Source organism: Vigna angularis, chromosome 8, assembly GCF_016808095.1.
Source record: "Vigna angularis cultivar LongXiaoDou No.4 chromosome 8, ASM1680809v1, whole genome shotgun sequence".
NCBI lineage: Eukaryota > Viridiplantae > Streptophyta > Magnoliopsida > Fabales > Fabaceae > Vigna > Vigna angularis.
This window is the reverse complement of record NC_068977.1, coordinates 35,691,536-35,715,513: the sequence shown is the minus strand read 5'-3', so window position 1 is coordinate 35,715,513 and position 23,978 is coordinate 35,691,536. Positions and strand designations below refer to the sequence as shown.

Sequence of the window (23,978 nt, the reverse complement as noted above, 5' to 3'; positions counted from 1 at the left end):
AGATTATTAAAATATCTGTAATAGTAAAAGTAATATAAAATTGTAATGGTTAATATTATATATAATTGTAAAAATTATTATAAGTTAAGAAAAAATAAAAATTAATTTTTAATATGAAAAAAATTGTATTATTATTATTATTATTATTATTATTTTGTTATTATTATTAAATAAATTTGCAAAAATAAAAAGGGTTTAGCTTGTCATGAATCTATTGCTTCACAGGGCAAAGAAAACAAACGTGCAGGGGCAAGAAAGGTTTTTGAATTCAAATATCCTCAAATCTCTCTTGCACAACGAAGATGGAAAAAATCACCCATCCCCAAAATCACCTCTTTTCTTTGCTTCCAAATACGTGAACATGAAATAAGTGCGATAAGCAAAAGTGGCTAGGATGAAAATTCCAACCTACGTTTGACGATTAAACAATTTCCTCTTTCAATAATAAGTAATTAACTTAAAATGTCTCGTCAGTTCCTTTTTCTAATTCATGTATGCCAAACTCTAGTTTGTGTCATCTGTCATCAGTTTTTATACTTTAGACAAAAAAAACAACAATCTTCTGTATCATTTTTCCTTCTACCAGTCGCCAAGATGTTCAGGAAATATACGCAAGCAAGCATTGAATGCAAAAGTGATAACAGGACGTTTCATTGCAAGGTCACATCAAGAAACGTAATATTTACAAACACCATGAAAACGAATCAATGAGAGGTGAGGATTTATGCGTATATACATATATTTATTCTTATGGAGATGTAATATACCCATGAATTGAAAATGTACAAGTAAATTTATATTCATGTTAGCTGACCGACGAGAACTAGCGAGGCATGTTTAATGACTCTAGAGACTCTCCAAACTTCGTGCTGTACAAGATGCCATGATTCTGCAGTATGTGTATTTTTGGCCATTTTAACTGCATCATCTATTCCAGGGAAAGATTGAGAGCCGTAATCATTATGTTTTGATGGTCCATAGATCTGAAAATGGAATGAAAGGGCAATAATACTTAATTTAATGTTTGGATAACTTAAACAAAATGTTTCTATTAGGTAATTACATCAAAACTAGAGATTATATTGCCAAGTTTTCTACATTATCTCCATCCCTTCAATTTCATCATCTTTTAACTTTCTTTAGGTTAAAAAATTCCTTCAATTTCATCTTTACTAGTAGCCTTGGTTTACTGTCAAAACATTCTCATTTTGAATAATGATGCATTCACTCCTAATGTCATTTGACATCTTAAGAAAAAAAAAGAAAAAAATCATAAAAATGCTAAGTGATATAATGTGGCAAGAAAATAGAGATAAAAGAAAAATATATTGTCCATATCATTTACACTAGCTAGACTCTAGACTTGCTTTTGCATAATGTTTACATAAGCAATCAGAATTGAAAAAAACTTACCAGATGTTTATACCATGAGATTCCAAAAAGACCATCTCTGTCAGTGAATGCCCGCTCAGCCATCATCAATCTATCATTCAGCTCTCTCACTTTCAAGTGGTCCTTCTTCCTTGTTATCCAACTTTTGCTTACCTCTATTTCCTGAACAATCACTTTTCAATGTTTTAAACAAGAACCAATATATGCTATTGGTCATTTAAAAAAGTACTCTAAGCACACCTTTCTCTGCTCATTTATCTTGATAGCTGCTTTCTCAAGCTCCTTAATGGACTTGAACATAGGTGACAAATTTATGTCTTTATTTGAAATCTCATCCTCCAGAATCTCCATGCTAAGCTGTGATTTCAATATTTGGTGTTGTCAAGTAGCTTTCATGCTTTCAAATAAAATTCCCTGAGCACAGTCTTTGCATAAATTGCATTAAAACACCATCTAATGTAGGCACACCTGGAGCTCCTTAGCATAAGATAGATAATCAAAAGGTAGGAATTCCTCATCTGCTAACCAAAGTGCCACTAGACCCCAAACACTTGCAGCTGTTTTTTCCACAACACAAGCAATTACTAGATCAGTGCTACAGAATAGTAATAAGCATGCAGTAAATAGTGAGAATTAATTAAAGCTTATTCTTCTATAGTCAAACATGGTAACAAAAAATTCCCCTCTCTTGTAATCAACCTGCAACATGCCTTTGAAACATAGGATCCCCGAATTTTTCCATCCAGACGAAGTCATCATAGAGAGAGTGGTATAATGGGTATCCTGCAATATCTGAATGAAAAGGAAGTTACAACTTGGTACGAAATGTTATTTTTTGGTAGGCGTCACATCCTGAGTTTGCTTATGTCATTGCTCAGTTGGATAAGGCTCCTAACTAAGGTACCTAAATTGATTTTAGTTTATGGAGAAACTCTATGTGTTTTATCTTATTTTCTTCTCTTATAACTACTTAGCTTATAGAGAAGTTTATTCAAACATGAACTTTGACGTAGTTTGAGATTGTTTGACAGCAGTATATGAAATTTGAATTGTTATTTTCTGAATTGAATATTGTGATTTCTTTCTTTCATTTTGTTACGTGCTTGCCAGAAAAATGACATCATGGTGGACATGAGAATAATGATACATCTACATCTCTACATCTCAATGATCAAAACAATGAGTTTTGTCTTTTACCTCCTCCAAAGGCTATGTCTGCAGCTGGAATTCCTACATGTTGCAAGAAAGAAGCATAATCTGATCCTCCACCCCCTAACCTCCCAAACTTTCAAGTTTCATCACACAGAAATAGTTCATTAGCATATAAAAAACAATTAGACATTCATACTGTACCACTCCAAAGTTTAATCCCCAGTGATTATTGGCTAATTGTTAAAATTAACAGCAAAGTAAACTGAATTTGTCCACTCTGCAATGCTGATTTGATCTTCCCTCTGTCTACAGTCTCTCCTCAGCCAAATCCCGATACAATTAATTGGATTTATAACGTAAAGATGGAAGCAAAAAGCAATATGCTCACCAGGGGAGAACTACCAGAACTTGTCCAAGATTCATAAATGCTCTGTGATGAGTTATCAGGGTCTTTGACCTGCATAAGAATCAATACTTACAAAGTGATTGGTGCCATCATCATGTATCTTATTTTTCTGATTACGGGAAAAATAGCTTATTCTATTATTTTCATTTCAGCTTTGGTGATACCTCCTGTGTTGCTTTTTTGATCAATTCATCAAGCTGTGGAGTTGCACGGACATTGAACCCCGGTCCACCAACTATACAGTCAGCATTCAAGTAAGCAACTGCTTTTGAAGCAAGAATTTCTCTATTCTCCTCTACCCATTCAGTTGATCCTATCTGGAGGGAATAATCATATCAAACTTTCATTTGCTTCCTGTGGATGCTACTGTTGATCTATAAAAAAATAAAAAACAATAAGGAGAAACAAGAGAAGTAAAGAAACTTACAAGGCCATATTCCTCAGCATCCCAATTGCATAATAGAATTGTTCTTCTAGGTCTCCACCCTTTTTTCTGAAGCTTCCCTAGCCTCTGGGCTACCTAATTTCATGAGATACGTCACTTGTGCCATTGGCTCCATTTTTTTCAGTGGTTTGACATAAACAGACAAAACAATGCCTAAAACAAATCCTTGTTACCTCAAGTAGTGCTGCAGTTCCACTATTGGGATCAACAGCTCCAAATGTCCATGCATCCCTATGGTTACCTAGTATGACAAATCTACAAGCAATTGCAAAAGTGACTAAACCAAATGTGTGTTTTCATAACATATCTCATATCTTGTCCTACTAAATGAAAATTGATGACATACCTATCAGGCTCTTCTGCCCCTTCAATCGCACCAATAACATTTTGAATTGTGGCTATAACATCCTGCCCCTGAAAACCAACATCCAAAATTCCACCAGCTGCTCGATTAATCCACCAATCAGGGTCTTTTGCATATGACATTTTCGCAAGCCCATAATTGGTAAAAAAGTAGTTTAAAAGAAGAAAAGAAAGAATGAATTACTTGCAATTTACAGCTATCAAATTAACTCAAACTTTCAGTAAATAGTAAAGATCAATAATTTGATACCAACACGGTGTTTTACAGTTGGGAAATCATCATGGCCCTTAAACATGTGGCTAATGATTCAACTTTCAAGTCTGTGTGCATGAAAGATCATCTCTCAAGAGAAATCAGTCCCTTTAATCTCTAACTTTCCGGGTTCATCAAGTAAAAAGTTCAGACAATTAGACAAAAACAGACAACAATACCATGTAACTAAGGTTGAGAATTCCTGGTCCTGGTCCAAGCCTGTAATCAGGAGCATCCTTGCTTCCCTGCCAATCATCCTCTGCAACAGGTCCACCAAGTGACATCATTATCTTCTCCCCATCAGCAGCTGACACAGGCAATGAAGGTATCAGAGGAACTTCACCTCTCTTCTCCACCTCCTCCTTGCTCAACCTCTCACAATCTCCATCACTACTTGCCCAACCAGGAGTTGTGGGGTCCCCTAACCCGCCATACACTGTCCCCACCTGAACACCACTTGGTGGCATCCACTTCGCATCGGGAAACCATTTTTCCTCACCACTACCACCATAGTCCTTTCGATCTGAATATATCACCACCCCAACAGCACCTTCCTCATAAGCATTCTTCACAATGTCCCCTCTATATATCTTCCCATACCTTGCCAACACAACAGTGCCAGAAACATTCACCCCATTTTTTTCCTTCAGAGTCAAATAGTCCTCCACTCTTCCATAGTTCACATAACACACAGGACCAGCCACAGTTCCCGACTTCGCGTACGCGTGGAACGTGGGGACAGCCTCGTCTGCCACGTCAGCATAAGGATCACCCTCGTAGGTTTCTTGCTGGAGAGTGAAGGTGGTCGGAGGTTGTGGTGGCGGGTTTGTCAGAACCAACGAACGTGACAAAGGGTATGTGAGGAGAACCTCGTAGGATGCTATGTGTGATGGTATGTTTGAGGAGGTGAAGACTGAGACAACATATGATGCAGCTTCAGCGTTGGCTTCAGAACCTGCGAAGTGGGGTCTGCGGGTGAGAGTTTTAAGGTGGTTGGATATTGAAACATTGTCTGAGAGGGAATCGGATATGAAGAGAGAGTGGAACGTTGATTTTGGTGTTGGTGTTATCAGAAGAAACAAGTAAGAGGTGGCTATGGCTAATAACGTTGTAGTAGTGCTTGTTTTCATGCTTAACAGGAGAAACAAGTAAGAAATTTGAATCCTTTTCTTTCTTTTTTTTCTGTTTGTTTGATGTTTGATGCACTTAATCTTCAACACTCAGCTTCTCTGGTGAGAGAGAGATTGACATGTTGTGATTGGTTTTCTATATAACGTTGACATTAACGAAACATGATCTAACTCATACTTCAGCTGGTAAAAACATCAATTCTTGGACTTATGCAGTTTTACCAGGGAAGTTATTATCGTTATAGATTATGAGTTTTTATGAATTGAAACAATTATAAGACTCATTCAAAATTGTAGAAATTAAAATTCCCAAATTCATATTATTGGGTCTATAAAAAATGAGTTAATGAGAATGATTATGATTAGAATATCGGAGATGCTTTTATGGTGGTTTGAGTTCGTTTGGCGGTTGTGTTCTGTGGCTATTCGCCTGAATGGGATGGATATGGACCTCTAATCTGTTATCAAGAAATCTTGTATTTATATGCGGAGAAGGTAACCAAAGTAATTCCAAAAATTTCCAACAAAGACTTACAAAAATACTATTAAACGTCATATATATATATATATATATATATATATATATATATATATATATATATATATATATTAGTTAACAAAAATACATGCATTCTAAGTTTTAAAATTAAAAATATTTGATTAATTTTTGATTTTGTTTAATTTTTTTATTTTAAATTAAAAATAAAAATTATTAAAATACTTTTATATTTAAAATATATATTTTTTATGAATAAAATTTTTTTATCAACTAAAATTTGGTATATTATATGGAACTACATAAGTTAGCAAACTTTATATATATATATATATATATATATATATATATATATATATATATATATATATATATATATATATATATATATATTATTAAATTAAACTAATTTTTTTTAAATATATTTGAGTAAAGGTATTCTTTAATGTATTCCTCAAATTGTAACCATCATTATTATTGTTAGTGTGGGCTTATTTTCGACCGAACAGTAAGGGTGCATGAGAGCTTCTACCTCACTTTGAACTCATAAATTTTCCGCTCGGTAAGGAACGTTTCCGTAGTGCTCACTCGAACGTCTTCGATCTAGGAAAAGTTCGAACTCCTAGATCCTCGTTCGGTGAGAGATGCTTTCGTGGCTCTCACCTTAGCATTTTTGACCTAGGGAACGTTCCCAGGGAACTCCTACTCGGTCGGTAAGGAACGCATGGTAGTGTATGAATCGTCATGACCCCTGAACTTGAGTAAAATCTTGTGCCGATCGGTATAACTTGACAAACCCAACGCAATATCAAAGATTTTGCTAGGGCTTGGGAGACTTATGTTACTATGGGCTTATTCCGACAGAACGGTAAGTGTGCAGGAGAGCTTCTACCTCACTTTGGGCTCATGTATCACTGATAGGTTAGGACGACACACGACCCTAAGAAACCGAACGGTCAACGTGCAAGAAAGATCCTCTCAATCATTCGGTCCCGCCAACCGTTGAACAGAGTTAATGCACAAATAAATGTGATAACGGCTACCGTTAAACAGTTAAGGTTTGCATTAATGACCATTAAGAAATAAATTAATTGGTCAGATTCCTTTAAACTCTATAGAACATTCCGTAGAAACAATTATCATTTTCATATTGTTCTAGAAAGCGTATTCTAAAAATATGTTTCAGAATGATCATCCATAAACATTCTAGAAAATGTTATAAAAAAAAAAGTGGTACCTTATGACGAGCTCATGAGGAAAAAGTTATGCTCTCTAGTGATGGCAATGAACAACAAAAGTGGAAAAAGAGAACGCGAAAGGAGAAGAGTGAAACAAAATAAGAGGTGGAGGAGAAGGGAAAGAAGAAGAAAAGAGAAGAGAGAGAGAAATGTTTGGTTAAATTAAAAAAAAAAACATAAAACAATTTGAACCTTCGCATATCAAATGGGGGTTCAAGAAGCAATAGCCCTTCAAAAACACATATAAGCCCAAGCTCCATTTTTGTGAAATTGAAACGAAAAAGAATTGGACCAAGGAAAAAGAAGGTGTTGGTTTCTGGTCACGTCAATGAAATATATGGCGTCAATAACATTGAACACTTCTTTTTAGGTCCACTAGGAAAAACGTGGGGTCGGTTGACATTTTCAGCCTGTTGTTAAATTTGGGAAATACACTAGATGATTATATATCTTTGAAGTAACAAAACTTAATCTTGAATCAAGGCTTGTAATGATGCAAGAAAAGTACAAAACTCATAAATTGTTAAAAGACGTGCAAGAAAAGTAACATGTTAACTTATTTTTCTTAATAGATTTGAAAAACATCGAATCATGTTAAATTGATACAATTTTATTGTAAAAAAATTATGCCTAGCATAATTTTACTTCAAAACATTTTTAAAGTTAAAGTCACCTTAAAATAATGACTTTAATTCAAAACATTTTCAACTTAAAAATACTTTATATTAAAATATGTTATCTGGACACAACTTTTTTATAATAAAATCATATGACTTATTCATTTTTTTTATTTTTTTTAAATTTACCAAGGTTTGGTGATTTTAAAAAATGGCAACACATTGATGATTTTGCCCAAGATTAAACCAACTTAGAGTTTTGTCTGGTCCATTTCTCTTTATAACTTTGGCCTAACCTATGTTGCTTTAGCCACAGTGCATTACCCTTTATGGGTGCCCACAGAGTTTCTCTGATTCACCAACCACATGGAATTTACCACTCATCCAGAAAATCTGAACCATTACCAAGTGCTCAAATAACTCTAATCAGCTAAACAACAAGAATCTAAGTACATTAACGAATGTCCAAACACTGGACGGCCATGATTCAAGAGTAGGTGTTGCCAATACTCAGCATGCACAACCAGAAAAGTATGCTTAAATTTCTATATTTTTCATATGAAATGCTATTCAAGGCAGATAAGTACTACTCAACCTATTATTATATTATCTGAACAAACACAAAGAGGCTCACGGGTAACACCAAACAAACAACAACAACAAATGGAACATGACTAATAACTAATGACCAAATATTTCTATATATCAGACAATGTTGTTATACGCAGAAAGTGCAACCTGTCCTGTGGTTGACATTGTTTCTCTCTCTCTCTCTCTCTTTCTCTTTTCTACATAAATGTCAGTAGAAGAACCACCCGTGACCTCTTCTTTTCTGTCCTTATTTTTCACTTTACACCTAAACTTTGTATTTTCTGTGTAATCATATTCTAAATACTAAATATTGATTGATTTTAGTAGTTTATCTTCTTTAAGAAACTTGTCACAGATTTCTAGTCTCATTCAGGTTTTTTCTTAAGCCTTACCAAAACCGGTTTTAAGTCAAATGACAGAACTAATGTTGTTACTTTACACCTAAACCAAGTGCCAAAACTAGTATATAAGCCATAGCAATCAGCACTTCAAGTTCCAGATACCATTCTCCATTGGTGTTGTATTATTCTCACTAACATAATTGTTTTCTCTGTTTGTCACATCAGCAATCATTTTTCAGTTTTGTTTTCCTTCAGGCTCTCTGTTGTGTCTCTCTTACAATGTCAAACTTGCATTACTTGTTCATCTTTTTAGCAGTTGTTCTTCTTTTTCTGCAAAATCCCAGTAGAGTACATTGCCATACCAAGGGAATTAGACCAAGACGTTCTGCGGGTAAAGGGTTATTGACCAACATGACTAGAGTGCAGTATTCTGAAGACCAATTCATGAAATGGGTGAACTTTGTTGGTTCCCTCAAACACTCAGTTTTTAAGGCAGTCAAAAATAAGCTTGTGGCTTCCTACACTTTGCACGTTGATAAGAATCCTAGTGCTGGAGATTTTACCTCAATTCAAGAAGCCATCGATTCCCTTCCATTCGTCAATCTTGTTAGAGTGCTCATAAAAGTCCATGCAGGTGTCTACACGTGAGTAATAGTACTGCCTTTTCTTGTACTTCAATTGAATTCTGCCACATTCTGGTCCTTCTGCTATGTGCCCTTTCCAAATTGTGCTGTGTTCATATAAGACATGGATTTTGTTGTTTGTCTGCATTCAAGATTGCATTGTTTTACTTCTTTTTTTATCCAGTTTACAACTTTTGTTTCTTCTAATGTCCTTTTCCTTCTCATTCTGTCATTCAAACTCCCGGAGAATTGGTCTTTGTCTGAAGTAGATTCTGCAACAGATAGTCTTTTAGTTCTGTCCTTATACCTCCATCTTCGTGTTACATTATGCAAATTTTGTTCTATGTTTGATATTGCAACGAATTGTGAAAAGTGTTTGATTTGACTTGCATCTGATTTTCCATTTTCATTTGTGTATTTCCAGGGAGAAGGTTAACATTCCTGCTTTCAAATCCTACATAACAATAGAGGGAGATGGTGCAGATGAAACCATTGTTAAATGGAGTGACACTGCTCAAACACCTGGTTCAAATGGGAGGCCACTGGGAACCTATGGTTCAGCAACTTTTGCTGTGAATTCGCCTTATTTCATTGCCAAGAACATCACATTCCAAGTAAGAAAAAAAAATCCCTCTATTTCTATCCTAATTTACCTTTCTGTTTTGTGTTATACAAGCATAGTAATATATATTGTGAATGCAGAACACAACTCCTGTTCCTGCACCAGGAGCAATTGGAAAGCAAGCGGTAGCATTAAGGATTTCAGCAGACACAGCAGCATTCGTAGGCTGCAAATTCTTAGGAGCACAAGACACACTCTATGATCATGTGGGCAGACATTACTATAAGGATTGTTACATCGAAGGCTCTGTTGATTTCATATTCGGCAACTCTCTCTCACTATTTGAGGTTAATATTTCTCTGCATAATCATTACTTACTACCTCTAATCTGATATGATTGCCATAGTTTAATCCAAAAACTTCAAATAAACGAAATTCTCAATTAACTAGAAAGAAATAATAACGTTGAATCAAGTTTCATTAGATATTGGTAATGGTGAAATGTCTTGAAACATGTAATAGTTTCTTCATACTAGAATAACCTAACCAAATTCGTATCTGATGCATTTGTTATTTGGAATCATAAAAGTTTTCAACAACTTTCTGCTAACCATGTAGCACCATTAGGTTTTTTTATAAGTTATCATGTTAAAACAACATAAGTGATCAATTGTTGAAGTGAACAGACAGCTCAAGACCCAAACAGGTAATGTCCTTTATTAGATCTCCAACAACAAGAAAAATTCAATTTTTTTAGTACTAATTGCTTTAGACCTTAAAAAAGAAGAAAACTTTAAAACTATTAGACCAAACCCTTAAGTTTTCTTTAAGGTAGCTTGTTTCATACCTTCCAAAATTCTTTAGCCATAAAGACAGTTTGGTTCAGAGAATCTGATAATTTTGTCTGTGACACTATACTATTTACATATAGGGATGTCACGTGCATGCGATAGCACAGAACACGGGGGCAGTAACAGCTCAAGGAAGGAGTAGTATGTTGGAGGACACAGGGTTCTCATTTGTGAACTGTAAGGTCACGGGATCAGGGGCACTATACCTTGGAAGGGCATGGGGACCCTTTTCTCGCGTGGTCTTTGCTTACACGTATATGGACAACATCATCATTCCCAAAGGCTGGTATAACTGGGGTGACCCTAACCGTGAAACGTATGTTATTCTTTCTCTTCTTCACATATTCATACAAAAAAACTACATATCTGTACCAAAATTGTTTAATTTTTTCTGGATACCATGACAGCTCTTACAAATATATATTTTTTATGGAAGTGAAATATCCCCATACAATAAAACCTTCTCTCTTCTTGAAAGGGATGATTCCTGCAAGTCAACGAAATTGCAAGGCCGAAAGGTCATTTTATCAGTTCAATTTATCTGCCATGAACTCTTGGCACAATGTTAAGACCATTTGACCTCACAACATCTCTCTAATGGAAAGAGAAATGCAAAAAATACCACCAAAAATGATGTTTGAGACCCCATTAAGTAGATTGAAGAAACACAATGTTCAATAGTTGACAGATGTCTGTTTTTTAGGTATATATTGTTGAAAATTCAATCTTTACACTTGTATTATAAAATAGTTTCTGCTAAAAAATTAACCCATTAAAGGAAACTTGGTATTATGAAGAAACGAAGAATCTTTTTTAATAATTAAGAAGAACTCTTCTTTTCTATTCCTTGTTGGATACAAACAAAGTCTCACATCGGATAAAATAAAAAATAGACATGGATTTATATACACATAAAATATCTTTTTTGGTAAGAGACTTTTTGAAGTGATACAAGAAAAATCTTGAGGACATCACTTCTAAACATCAATTCAGTTTTGTTGGTTCTCAGCATCTTTAACCCCTTGAGGACCATTGCACAAATGGGTCGGTGCCACTCACTCTCTTACTTACTGCACAGTATGGGTGTGAAGTGTTTTTTGTCATCTTCCTTTATATCTGTTCTTCCCACTTACCATGTCACAAACACTTCAGCCATTCATGCTACCCTTATTCTTAAATGACAAAAAGAAAATACCCTCTATTCAGTACAGCATCAACATAACCAAACCTGTCTCAATCAAACCATTAAGAAATATGAACGAGTCTATTCTTATGACACAACAAGGGAATAATAATGATAACAACATCGGTACCTTTTTTATCTAGTGTGTGAGGTCAAGAAAATAAGCTTAGTTAGCCATACACATACCATTGTCCATTTCCATCCATAAGTATATATACATATATATAAATGCTTGGTGCAAGTCTACGTGTTATCCTATGAACCCTCCAACATAAAGTTATATTAAAAACAAACTAGGAACTTTCTTAAGACAGAAATTGGTATGTCTTTCTGTATACTAAATTCAGAGGATTCTAACCACCGAACTTCATGTCTGTATCTGCAATATAGATAAGGTACAGCAGCATGCACTAAGTGTCTGAAAAGCCACCTAATCCAATACCTTAACCTATTATTCTATTGAATCTTACTTGGTATACAGCTATATACATATTGGCATGCGCATGTGGGTGGCTTTATTGCTTGATGAGAAAATACACCATGTTTTTGTAATACAACTTTTTATTCTCAGTCAATTACAAACTGTGTTGAGTTCTATACTAATTATCACAGAAAAACCTCAATATAATATGATATCTGATAGACAAAATAATTTTTTTTTTCATATCAGCAATAGAATTAATCTACAATTTAACTTGTTCTGATGTTGATATATATGTATATGTTTTGTATTGTATTGGGTGAACCACCAGAACTGTTTTCTATGGGCAGTACAAGTGCACAGGACCTGGTTCAAGTTTTGCAGGGAGAGTTTCATGGTCAAGAGAACTCACTGATGAGGAAGCTACACCTTTTCTGTCACTTAGCTTTATTGATGGGACTGAATGGATCCAATTGTAGTTTAACTCACACACAGTTTCTATTTTTTTTTATTGATTTTCTAGTTTAACATATCACAGGTTCAAACATACTTTGATAGTGCCCTTATGAGTCCTCATTTCTGTTGTTCCCTGAATTAGTTCTATACTGATTTTAACTTGTAATGAAATCAATTTTACTTGCAGAAACAAGTTGTTTACAAACTCATTCTCTTTGTGCAATACAGCGTTAGAAGTCCCACATCGATTAGAGATAAGGTCAAATTATAATATACAAGTGAGGTGCAAACCTCACCTTACAAGTTGGTTTTATGGGTTTGAGTTAGGCTTAAAAGATCACTTATATATTATAATTTGGCCTTATCTCTAGTCAATGTGGGAATTCCAACAATAACCTGCTTTGACTTGATTCCAATGTTGGACTTCATTCTTTAAACAACTTAGTTCTCTTCAATCAGCCATGCTCACAGAATTTGTGTCTCAAACTGTTTTAATTTTTTGTGGTTATGTTTTACATACAAATTATTACATACAGATCCCGCTATGTAAATAATACGCATCTTACGTACGAATATTAAATAAGATATTAGAAATTTAATAAATGACTTTGAATTTAATAAAAGGATAAAATTTAACTTAATAAGTGACTTTGAATTTAATAGAAAGATAGAGTTTACTCCCGTTTTTATTACTATAATATTTATAAAAACATCAAACTGATTGTTTTTAATGAAATTATCTTTTTAAATCACTTCTTTTGATTGACAATACTTAATTTTGAATTCACAAGTTTATGTTATCTTCTACTCTGATTTTGAATCAAACACGTCTTTGATGGGTTGTTTTTAAAGGAGAAGATTTATTAGGAAGAGATTACTCCAAAATTTTAAGATAACGAATTTACGTTGTTGTAGTTATAGTTGTATAATTGTGTTGTTGTTTTTACAGTAATGAATTTATTTGTCTTCTTTTTATAATACATAATTTTGGGAATGGAGGGCACATAGTAATTATGAGGTGTAGGAAGAAAAAGCCTTTAGAATCTAACTGTCTGGAATTTTGGCTTAAAATTATCACTCGGGCGCCCCATTTTTGTTGCTTTGTTCCATGGACAAAAATAAATTTTCCCACTCTTTATAGTTTGAAATAAAAACCTGATAATATATATATATATATATATATGCATTTATTGTTTTGCTTTTAAATATTTCAATTTCTTTTTCTTTTTGCTTTTTACATTTGATCGGTAGCAATTAATGCTAGTGTTTCCTCGAATTGAAATAAACTATTTATTGAAGAGGTTAAAGACAGTGACGCTTTTAACAGATTTTGGGATAATTTGTCTCTTCTTAAGATAGCGTACTTGCTTTTTCTTTTTTCGTATTTCCTATTTTGTTAGAAGTATTTTTTGAATTATAAAAATAATGTATCATGAAGCACCGTTAATTGTATTGATGGAAAGTAAAATCATTTGATTTTTCTTCTTTCTATGTTTAATTTTATTTTATTGCTCAATATTGTGTTCTTAATTTTCTTTTACTATTATTACAGTTGTAATTTATCTTCTCTATATTGTTGTGAATTTTGAGAAAAAAAGTCAATGATATATATCTAAATAAATAAATATATCTAAATTTGACAGTCTGTAAACTCAGTTTATGAACCAATGAGACATGCACTGTCCTACATGTTCTTAATGAATACATCAATTTTTTTTGCTACAACCTACTTAACATTGCATCATAATCAAGCTTAATTAGACCCTTAGCTAGAACCTACTTTATACTGTTAATGAACAGAACACATTGCAGAGTAATTAAATTTGCTTAGACCCTTAGACCAAGTGTAGAGAAATTAATTAAGTTACTAATGAAGAGATTAGAAGAGATGAAATCAACATACAAACAGTAACACAAGCTTTGAAATCACCAAAGGCCAAAGGGTCAGAAACAACAGCAACCAGTTCAAGATACACAGCTACTCCTTCTACCATTCCCATTCAAAATTCAAAACAGATTAAAAACTGTTCATATCAGTAAAAGTTGCTGATCACAGAACATGCATGAGTCAGAAGTCAACAGTGTCCTTTGACATTAATTAATCCTTCAATGAAATCCCCAATCAATGTTTTTTTTTTGGGGTTAATTGAAATCTCCAATCATTAGTTGATAATTTTGGGTGACTCCAATGGTTATTACACAATCAACGTAGCTTGGCTTTAAGTCATTCATGCTATCAATGATTTGACAGAAATATTTCTTGATACTCCAAAAAGTCTCACATAGCATCATGTTGCTTCACTTTTAGAGGTATGTTAGTACACTTCTTTGTTTACACATTTCAAACACTTTTTTTTATACATTTCACACAAGAATAATTGTATTTGAACCCTCTTATAAAGGCTCTTTGATCTCCTCCTCTTTTTCTTGCAGGAAAAGTAAACCTTTAGAAATGGTTTATCAGAAGTTTGAATGGTTGTTGAAGTTTCATTATCACCCACAAAACAAAATCTACTGAAAAAAGAGAAGAAAAAAAGCATGCAAGGATTTTACACTGTAGGCAAGTTAAAATCCTTGCATTTGATTAGACAACAGAGAGATCATATATGAAAATTCCATGACCAAACTTTTCACAAAACAATGAGAGGCATCTCTCTCTCTTTTGCCTTTTATTTTGTCTTCACATTCCCATACTCACCACCTATATGTATCTGCAAATTACCAAACTGGGGGAGAAATATATTTTATTAACACTTTAATAGTTTAAAAAACAAAGATAGCTAGATATCTGTCCTAACAAGTTCAGCATGTCACCATCCTCTCTGGTGGAAATAGTTTCTGTCTGTTTCCCTAACAGATTCTGTGGATTTCTGAAGCTTTCCCATCACAGCATTCTTGAAATTAATGACTTCTTGAGCCTTTGAGCAAGACCTCTGCATTCTAATACCACTCAAGCTACTCCTAGACTCCATCATTTCATTGAGGGAGAGCCTTTTCCTTGGACTTGGTTCTGGTCGTTGCTTTGGAGCACTATGAGACCTCAACTTGGCCTTAAAAGACTGAGTACTAGCCATGTAGTTTGGAAATTTCCCATATTGCCTTAGGAACAAGTTATCATCAGGACACACACTTTGTGGTGTCATAGGTACAACTGAGTCACAACTACAAGGATTTGTGAAGCGTGGAGTGCTTTGTGCTGTAGAGAACCGACCTTCTTCTCCTGTTAACCCCCATTCAGAGTCCTGAAAATTCCTTTGATCTGGTATGGACCAACGTGTAGGGGTACCTCTATATGAAATTGGAAAGAAGGGAGAGGAAAGTGCCTGAAGTGATGGCTCATCACCAAAATCTGATATTGTTCTTCTTGATCTTGACTTAGGCCTGAAAGTGTCTACTTCCACTATTTTGGGGCTCCCATCAACACTGTTGTTGATGTTAAGTGTAGCATCAAAAGAAGATGATGCTCTTCTGTTGTGGATTGGAACTGCATACTCACTCCTAGTATCATCAAACCTCTCCTGAGAAAAATTTCAATGCAGCAGCAGGCTTAAAATAACAAATAACATAATCATTTACTGTGCATAATATAATTAGAAATGTAGCAGAATACGAGATCTATGCTAATACCATGGATCTTCTTGCTCTATTTTGAGATCTAAATGCTTCATTCTTCGTACTCATGAGCCTGCGAGATTGGTGGGACCGTATTCTAGCTTGAGCTCTAATAAGAGCCTGCATACTATGCAGTGTTGCTGTTGCTTGCTTCCTCACTAAATACCCTCTGACAAGTGCCTGCAACTTCACCAATCCTTTTAATGCCCTCAGTGCCTTCCTTGCCTGTTCAAAACACATGTCAATTTCAAAATTCCACTCCACAGTGCACCGAAAACAAACAGATAGAGTTCAACATTCTAAATCAAATAGACCCCATACTATTGAAGCCAAAAAGCCTGCAACTTTTTGACATAAATAAGCAAAGCTAAATGTACAAACTCACCAGGTATCCTCTGAACAGTGCTTGAATCTTGATAGCAGCCCATATCTCAGGTCCAACGCCAAACATGGTGCCACCCCTTCCTTGGCTTGTGAGCCTAACAACTGCAACGGCGGCCTGTGCTGCCGCCACAGCAGCATCAGCCGCAGCTGCGGTTGCCGCAGCAACCGCAATGGCGTGCTTGTTTTTGTCCTTCTCTGTGTAGAATGACTGTAACCAAGCTGCCTCAGCTTGAGAAATGTTGGGAGGTATAGTTCCTGGATTGTGACACAAAACTCTTGAATTATTACTACTCTCAGAAAAACCAGATTCCATGATGTTTTGTTTCTTCTCTTTCTCTCCTGAAATTCCAAACAAACTCTTCATCCACCTTGTGACTCTCCCCATTGCTGGCCTCACTGCAAGAAACAGTGCAACCTACAAATATGGTGAAATTTGGTGGTTAAAGTAAGCATTCTTTAAGAACCTCCAAAAACAATAACAAAGAAAGAGATAAGAAGAAAAGAAAACACTGTGATGTGAATGTGAATGAGGCATACACATACACATACACATACACAAGCATAAACACAAACACTTACTATGTTACTATGTGATTTTATCCGAAAGCAGACAAAGCAAAAGAAATACTCTGTCAAAAGCTCGTGAAAATCTGCTACATATGACAAAAACCTTGTCCATGGAACATGCAAGGAGGGAACAAAGAAACTTCAAGAAATTTAATGAATAAATAAGAGTTAACTTAGTAGGTTGGTTTCACATGAAACATTATAAAGTAAGAAAAATGTCACAGCTAACAGTAGGACTTTACAAAAGAAAGGAATAAAACTCCATTTCAGTATTTCATCTTACTTTTGAAAAGCACTTAACATCTAAGAAAAATTATGAACCAAACAAGGATTAAGCAATAGTGGTTTCCTGATAAAGTTGAGAAGGGAAAAGCACTTCTAATAAAGTAAAAATTTTGTACTTCTCAAAATTCAAGAAGAAAGAAAAAGAAAAAGTAACACGAATTAATAGTCTAACAGTGAAAAGTTCTAAGACCATCTGTCCCGCACCAAGTTACCTTTGTGGAGAGGGACGTGTCCTACAAATTGAGGGTCCTAACCCTAACATACATGTCTGACATATTTTGAACCATTCCTATTTTATTCCAGCATCTCTATAACATATCAACTTTTATATTTCTTTCTTTGTAAATTGTAACCCAGCCATTGTTCCATGGCAAATTAAAACTTATTTTTTGAAGCACTTAAAATTTATATAAGAAATTAATAATATCATTTTTAAAATATATAAATGGTTGTTTAATTTTGTGTTGAATTAAGTTAATCATGAATTCCCTGAAATTATAATTATTTTAATTCATTTTCATCTTCACATCAAAAAGTGGATCTGAGTAATATAAGACAAAAATAATAACACACTATGTGTTTAAAAAATATATATATTTATCAACTTTGTTACTTTTAGATCATTAACTTTTATTTATCCTTAACTCCTTCTTTTTCTAGCAAAATCATCACAGGCATGCTTGAAAGAAGTTTATTCATGGCCATTTTTTGGGAGAATAAAAATATGATAAACATAAATAAATGATTTTTTTTTTCATGAAACAAAATCAACTTAGAAATATGATAAAAAAAATGTCAAAATAGATATTAAAAATATAGATATTATTTATTAAGATGATAAAGTGAACATACATATTCAAATTAGAAAAAGGATTAAATAATTACTACAAAGTAGACAAAAATAAATTAAAAAAATTTAGGAATAATAAAATATATTAGTTATGTAGTTAATATATATAATTTATCAACTTTTTACAATTTTAATTTTTAAAAAAATAAAAAAAAAACGAGGTCATCACCTAAATATGATAACATGTCTCATATCTTAAAAAAATTTATCCACACTTCACTTGGGTTTTATTTTATTTCATTTCTGAACTCATTCCTAAGTTATTTCTAGGATACCAAACTTAGCATTAATTAATGTTTCCATATTTCAACACTAAAGAATAGACAATGAAAAAGACCCTTTTACTTGAACAAAGTTCTTTCTTTTCTTCACTACTACTTAGCCATGTTACTTTTCTTCATCCTTTTTCAGTTATCTCTTTTGGGGTATCTCCATCTCTCAAATAACATCATTCACTTTTACCCTTCTTTTTTACAACTTTCAAACCATGACATCACTTATAAATACGAAGAACATGCACAAACTATTTTATATAATAACCTAATTTAAAGATGAAAGTCATTCATGTAAGAAATTCTAAAATTTGTACATAGAAGTTGTGTTGCTCTTGTATTTTGGTGAAAGAACAAGATTAAAGACAAAAATTGCCTGAATTGAACAACCTAGGTATGTTTTTGGGAAAGTAAATTTTGTGTGTAACTAAATCAAGAGTTTCATTTCCAACTCTTTTCACTTATTTGTCATTTTTATTATTTACTATGGGATTAAAATTAAAAGATTTTTGTTGGATTCCATTTAGATAATTTATACATGCATTTTTTTTCATACAAAAGATAGATCTTGCAACACGAGTAGCATCCTTTGATTTGTCATTCAATGTGTACCAAATTTTACTATTTTACCAAAAAGATGATTATTTTTTCAAGAACATGTGCATTGAAAACTTTATCTTTTGAAAAATTTTGTCTTGGAATTTGAGTTGGCTCTGTTTTGTACAATACAAACACTTTATGAAAGTATTTAATTTGGGCTCAATATGGACCAACAAAAAAAGTAAGTCAAAATGGGCCATTAAAAAGGGAATCCAAGTCAAGGCATAAAACTAAAATATTTATAAAATGTCGCATTCAACTACACTCTAATATCCAAAATATATTTTAAACATTATTTTATTATTAATTAAAATCAGTGGAAAACTACGCAAAGTGAAAATTTTATTTAAGTTTATGAGTTTTTAGATTTTAATAGTTAAGCATTATTAGTGTAAACACTTTTATACACTTAATCAATTAAGAATAAATTTTAAAATTATTTTTAAGATATTTTTAAAAAAAATGAAAATAATATACGATAGTTTGTGATTAGATAATAATATAAACAATTTTTTATCATTAGCATTATTTTTTTTCTTCTTTTTGATAAGTGTTCATAAATGAAATCCTTTGCATTTGACTATTGACCATTTTGTTTAGAATCAGATCTGCAGTGAAATTACTTATACGGTATATAGTTTCACTTTTGTAGGTAATATCGGTCTCTTGAAAACTTGTGCCATGAAGCCCAGTAAGCAAAGAATATCAGGCCAGAAAGTGGACTCTTATTATATACACAATCTTTTCTACTATATACACTCTCTATTGTTTTTTTTTAATTTAAAATAAAATTGCATTTCCCCCTTTGGACTCATTTGCATGCTACACATGTCTTTTTATGCTTTCACTCCCAAACCAGCATCGATATTTTTGGTACATTAAAGACTAACTAAACTAAGTTTTAGTTCTCTACAAACAAATTAAAGGCTTAATACTTATTTTTGTCAATTTGGTTCAAAGTGGTCATTTATTTTTGGCATTCAAAGTGATCTTAATTTTTGTTTAATTTGATCATTTTTTCTAAGGGTGTCTAAATCGTTAGCAACTCAGTATCCAGGTCAGTCATTACTGAATGAGGTGTAAGTCTTTTGACATACGTGGCAATTGTTCAATGAGAGACTGCCATGTGGTAGTTTCATCTTTCACTCAAAATTAGGATTTTATTGTATGCTCATGAGGGTGGAGTCACGATGGCTTGCGAGATTCCAATACGAAGATCTTGTGTTACTATTTTGTGGTTTTTGTAGGTCGTGAAGCTGGTGCAAAGAAGATAATGGCAGTGTCGTGATGCTCTAGGTGGCAGGATGAAGCTCGTGGCAAGAGGAGGTTCTATGTCATTAGGTTTCTAGTTCACGCAAGTTTCGGCGAACATGTGATGAAGATGAAGGCACGAGAGGTGCTATTCACGATGGCTTACATGGATGAGGCACAAAGTAGATATGGGCTTGCGTTTCACGATTCGTAGGTTGTGATTGCAACAAATAAGATAATGGTTGTTGGAGATTAGCGTCACTATGGTTGCTTTGGTCTCACAGTGGTCCGTGAAAAAAAACTGAGTTATGTTCTTGGGTAGTGTTGCTTTTGTTTGCAATGTCGTGATGATCATGGTTAACGGAGGCATGAGGGTTTCGTGGTGGCATTGTGGGGACGGAGGTTGGTGCAATGAAAATGGTCTGGCCATGGATTGGTTTTCACAGTGGCGTGAAGCTAGGTTCATGGTGGTGAACTGTTGTGCTTTACAGTGGTGGCACGATAAAGGAGAAGGTTATGGTTGTTGTGGTTCCGAGATTGAAGATGGAAGTAAAGTGGTCAAGATGAAGGTAATGAAGTGGGCAACCACGTCAAAAAAAATAGGTCATGTCAGTCATTGATGGCTGACTTGAATACTATATCGTTAACCATTTAGACACTGTCAGAGAAAATAACTAAACTGAATAAAAATTACAAAAATTAAGACCACTTTGAACACCATAAAAGGTTGCATACTACTTCGAACAAAACTGACGAAAATAAAAATTAAAATAAGTATTAAGTCTCGATTAAATTAGTTTCTCAAATATCAATTAATTCAACTAATTATATTATCTATATTACCAATAAAAAAACAGTGTTTTAAAATTATTTAAAATTTTATACTTATCTCTTTTCACATTTCAAAAAGAAATGTATCTCATGTTTTAAAAAAAAAAAAGTCTTATTCCAAAAAGTTTATTAGGGAAAACTTTTTCTGTAAATATTGTTTTAGAAGGCTTATACTAGAAAGCATCTTATATATTTATGAAAATATGTTTCAAAATCTTTTTCAAGAAATATTATTTAAAATTTTTTGTTTCTGAAAAACGTGTTTCAAAAGATTATCAAAATGTATATTTCAGAAATCATGAAGAGTTAAGTATGGGAGTGCAGGAAAGAAAATGCCGAATATAATAGGAATTTGACATAAAGAAGCTTTGGGCCGTACCTTTAGGATTATAGAGTAGAATGGAGATGGCCCAAACTAAATGAAACAGAAACTTCCTTAAAATTTCAAATGATAATCCTAATTAAGAGTGTTAAGTTTCCTAAAAAAGGTAATTTTCTTAATTTCGCTTTTCGTATTCCTACTTTCTACTATAGATGTTCCCAATAGAGGATTCGTGTCTCACCTGGTGTTTCTGAAATTTGATTGACTCCATCAATTACACAAACTAAAATCAAGTTAACTTAAATTGGAGCAGAATATTTAGTTTATATTTAAGTCAAATTAAAATTAATTAGTTTAATTTTTTTATTTAACTTCAAACACCTATTTAATTAGTTCAAATTAAAATTTCATCCTTAATTTTAGCCCTGACATCGGCACCAGCTTTCGTTATGTATATACCTTCTTAAAGTGCAAAAGAAAAAAGAAAAAAAAAAGGAGAATTAGAAAAATAGTGTGGTTGAGAGTAGATGAGATTAATCTTTTACATTTGAATGTATCATAATTAAATCCAGTACACTGGGAATTGCAGGGGTAAAAACATGGGCAAAAAAACATCACTCGATTTAATTGGATCTGGTCTCCTTGTTATGTTTTTTTAAAATTAATTTTAGGGTGTTTAGTGGACCTAAAGTGTCTTTTCAATTTTTCAAATTTTGAATTTTAAAAAATTTCAATTCAATGAGAATACATATTTTTTATAACACTTCATACAACAAATATATTAAATAAAAAATCATTTAAAAACACAAAATTCCATAGTTGCATTGACGGATTTTTACACTCTCATATATATAGAATATACTTTTTAAATTCTACTATCTCTTTTTTTATCTATAATTCCTTTAATAAATAATTCTTTACACTTAAACATTCTTATTTAATATCTAAAAATAAATTTTCATCTAGTGGTAATAAAATAGTTTGAGTACACATTTAGTGTATCTTGAATAAGGGAATGGAAGTCTCTCTCTCTCTCTCTCTCTCTCTCTCTCTCTCTCTATATATATATATATATATATATATATATATATATATATATATATATATATATATGTGTGTAGAAACGTATTAAATGTCATATATAGATAGAATTGATATATGAATCCATGATAAATGAAGTTGGAATTATATGAAAGAAGAAAGAAAGAAAGAAAAGACATGGATAAGATATGTAGAGTTAAAGAAATGCATGTAGTGACTGAAATTGATGCACGTACGTACAGTCTACAGCCACAACACATGTCTGCAACATATATATCAGATTGCCATTGCATGGCTGAATGGCATCACAAAACAAGGGTAAGTGGTCCCTCCAAGTGTCCTTAAAGAGGGCACAGAATGATGGGTAACCAACCCGAGAACCCTAACCAATATAGGCAGTGGTGGCACACTGAGTGAATATGAGAACACTTATTCCTGTGACAATATATAGAAATATATACATGCATGTTCTTTGCATCATCTGTGTCGTTCAAAAAAAACTCAGAAAATTCATCTTCCTTTATCATTTTTCTCTTGGACAGACGATAAAGTAAATCTTTATCAACTTATTATAGGTTAGAATAGGTTAGAAATGGACTTTAAACCTAATTTAATCCTACAAAATAGGTTTATAAGATGAGATTTAGACCTCATTTAAATATTATAAATTGGACGTGGGATTTCCACCGTTATACGGTATTATTGAAGAAAAAATATCTTTGTTTTTACACGACATTCTAAGAAAAAGAAAATGATAATCTTTCACTTTTCTTCGTCTACTGTTTTTCATCGCGTCCTTCTTTTAACTGGGCCACACCAAAAAATAATGTCTTGTGCCATGTTAAACTGCTTGTCAAATGTGTGTGTATGTATGAAAATAACGTTAAATAGGTTTAAAAAAAGTTATCGTATCAAACCATCATTGTCTTACATACATGTAGTTAACCTAATTAACTAAATATGAGATATGTAAAAAATTTCTGACACACTGACTATCATTTAACAACTTTTCTAAAGATAAATTATCATAATAAAGAAAAATATAATTCAATGAGGAAAAAGGTGAAGTAGGTGTAAAAAAAATTATATATATTATCAAAAGTAACATTGTCCATGATATATATATAAGGTTGCAAAGAGAAAGGAGAATCTTCCACGTTGTTTTCTGCTTGTTGGTTAGAGAGTTAGCAGAGACCATCTTTATGATGGTGCATGTGTCTCTCATGGCAGAGGTATAGGGTTTCTTTCAGACAAATAGAGCAGCCATGATGCATGCAGCATGTATACTGTATGGTGATCATGATCATGATGTTCTTTATAGTTACTTGGTCATGGTGGATATATATATATATATATTAGAAAAAAAAGATATTGTGTGTATACAGAGGCATGAAGAAGATCTTGAAAGCTGAAAAGGTGAAGATAGAAATGGTGAATGTTGAG

The 23,978-nt window shown here is 33.1% G+C and overlaps 3 protein-coding genes across 5 annotated transcripts; 1 reads left to right on the top strand and 2 right to left on the bottom strand.

Moving 5' to 3' along the window:
* Nucleotides 1-622: 622 nt before the first annotated feature.
* LOC108346074 (probable glutamate carboxypeptidase LAMP1) lies at nucleotides 623-5,325 on the bottom strand. Its single transcript, XM_017585021.2, has 12 exons — nucleotides 4,191-5,325; nucleotides 3,742-3,809; nucleotides 3,569-3,650; nucleotides 3,378-3,470; nucleotides 3,115-3,267; nucleotides 2,933-3,001; nucleotides 2,590-2,677; nucleotides 2,092-2,184; nucleotides 1,861-1,949; nucleotides 1,633-1,749; nucleotides 1,414-1,554; nucleotides 623-983 (listed from the first exon to the last, which is right to left on the bottom strand). Exons 1-12 carry the CDS (start codon nucleotides 5,139-5,141, stop codon nucleotides 801-803), a joined length of 2,127 nt encoding a protein of 708 aa, XP_017440510.1. The 5' UTR covers nucleotides 5,142-5,325; the 3' UTR covers nucleotides 623-800.
* A 2,928-nt stretch (nucleotides 5,326-8,253) lies between these two features.
* LOC108343836 (probable pectinesterase 53) lies at nucleotides 8,254-12,729 on the top strand. Of its 2 annotated transcripts, none has more exons than XM_017582239.2 (5): nucleotides 8,254-9,068; nucleotides 9,472-9,661; nucleotides 9,750-9,956; nucleotides 10,541-10,776; nucleotides 12,415-12,729. In XM_017582239.2, the coding sequence occupies exons 1-5, from the start codon at nucleotides 8,704-8,706 to the stop codon at nucleotides 12,590-12,592; spliced, it is 1,176 nt and encodes a 391-aa protein (XP_017437728.2). In that variant the 5' UTR covers nucleotides 8,254-8,703; the 3' UTR covers nucleotides 12,593-12,729. The 2 variants fall into 2 exon arrangements, with proteins under 2 accessions (XP_017437728.2, XP_017437729.2); XM_017582240.2 differs by having other exon boundaries at nucleotides 8,257-9,068; nucleotides 12,396-12,729.
* A 2,398-nt stretch (nucleotides 12,730-15,127) lies between these two features.
* Nucleotides 15,128-17,627, bottom strand: LOC108344891 (protein IQ-domain 26). Of its 2 annotated transcripts, none has more exons than XM_052866817.1 (4): nucleotides 17,581-17,627; nucleotides 16,518-16,931; nucleotides 16,148-16,357; nucleotides 15,128-16,038 (listed from the first exon to the last, which is right to left on the bottom strand). In XM_052866817.1, exons 2-4 carry the CDS (start codon nucleotides 16,899-16,901, stop codon nucleotides 15,331-15,333), a joined length of 1,302 nt encoding a protein of 433 aa, XP_052722777.1. In that variant the 5' UTR covers nucleotides 16,902-16,931; nucleotides 17,581-17,627; the 3' UTR covers nucleotides 15,128-15,330. The 2 variants fall into 2 exon arrangements, with proteins under 2 accessions (XP_052722777.1, XP_017438913.1); XM_017583424.2 differs by lacking the exon at nucleotides 17,581-17,627 and adding an exon at nucleotides 17,096-17,323.
* Nucleotides 17,628-23,978: the final 6,351 nt, after the last annotated feature.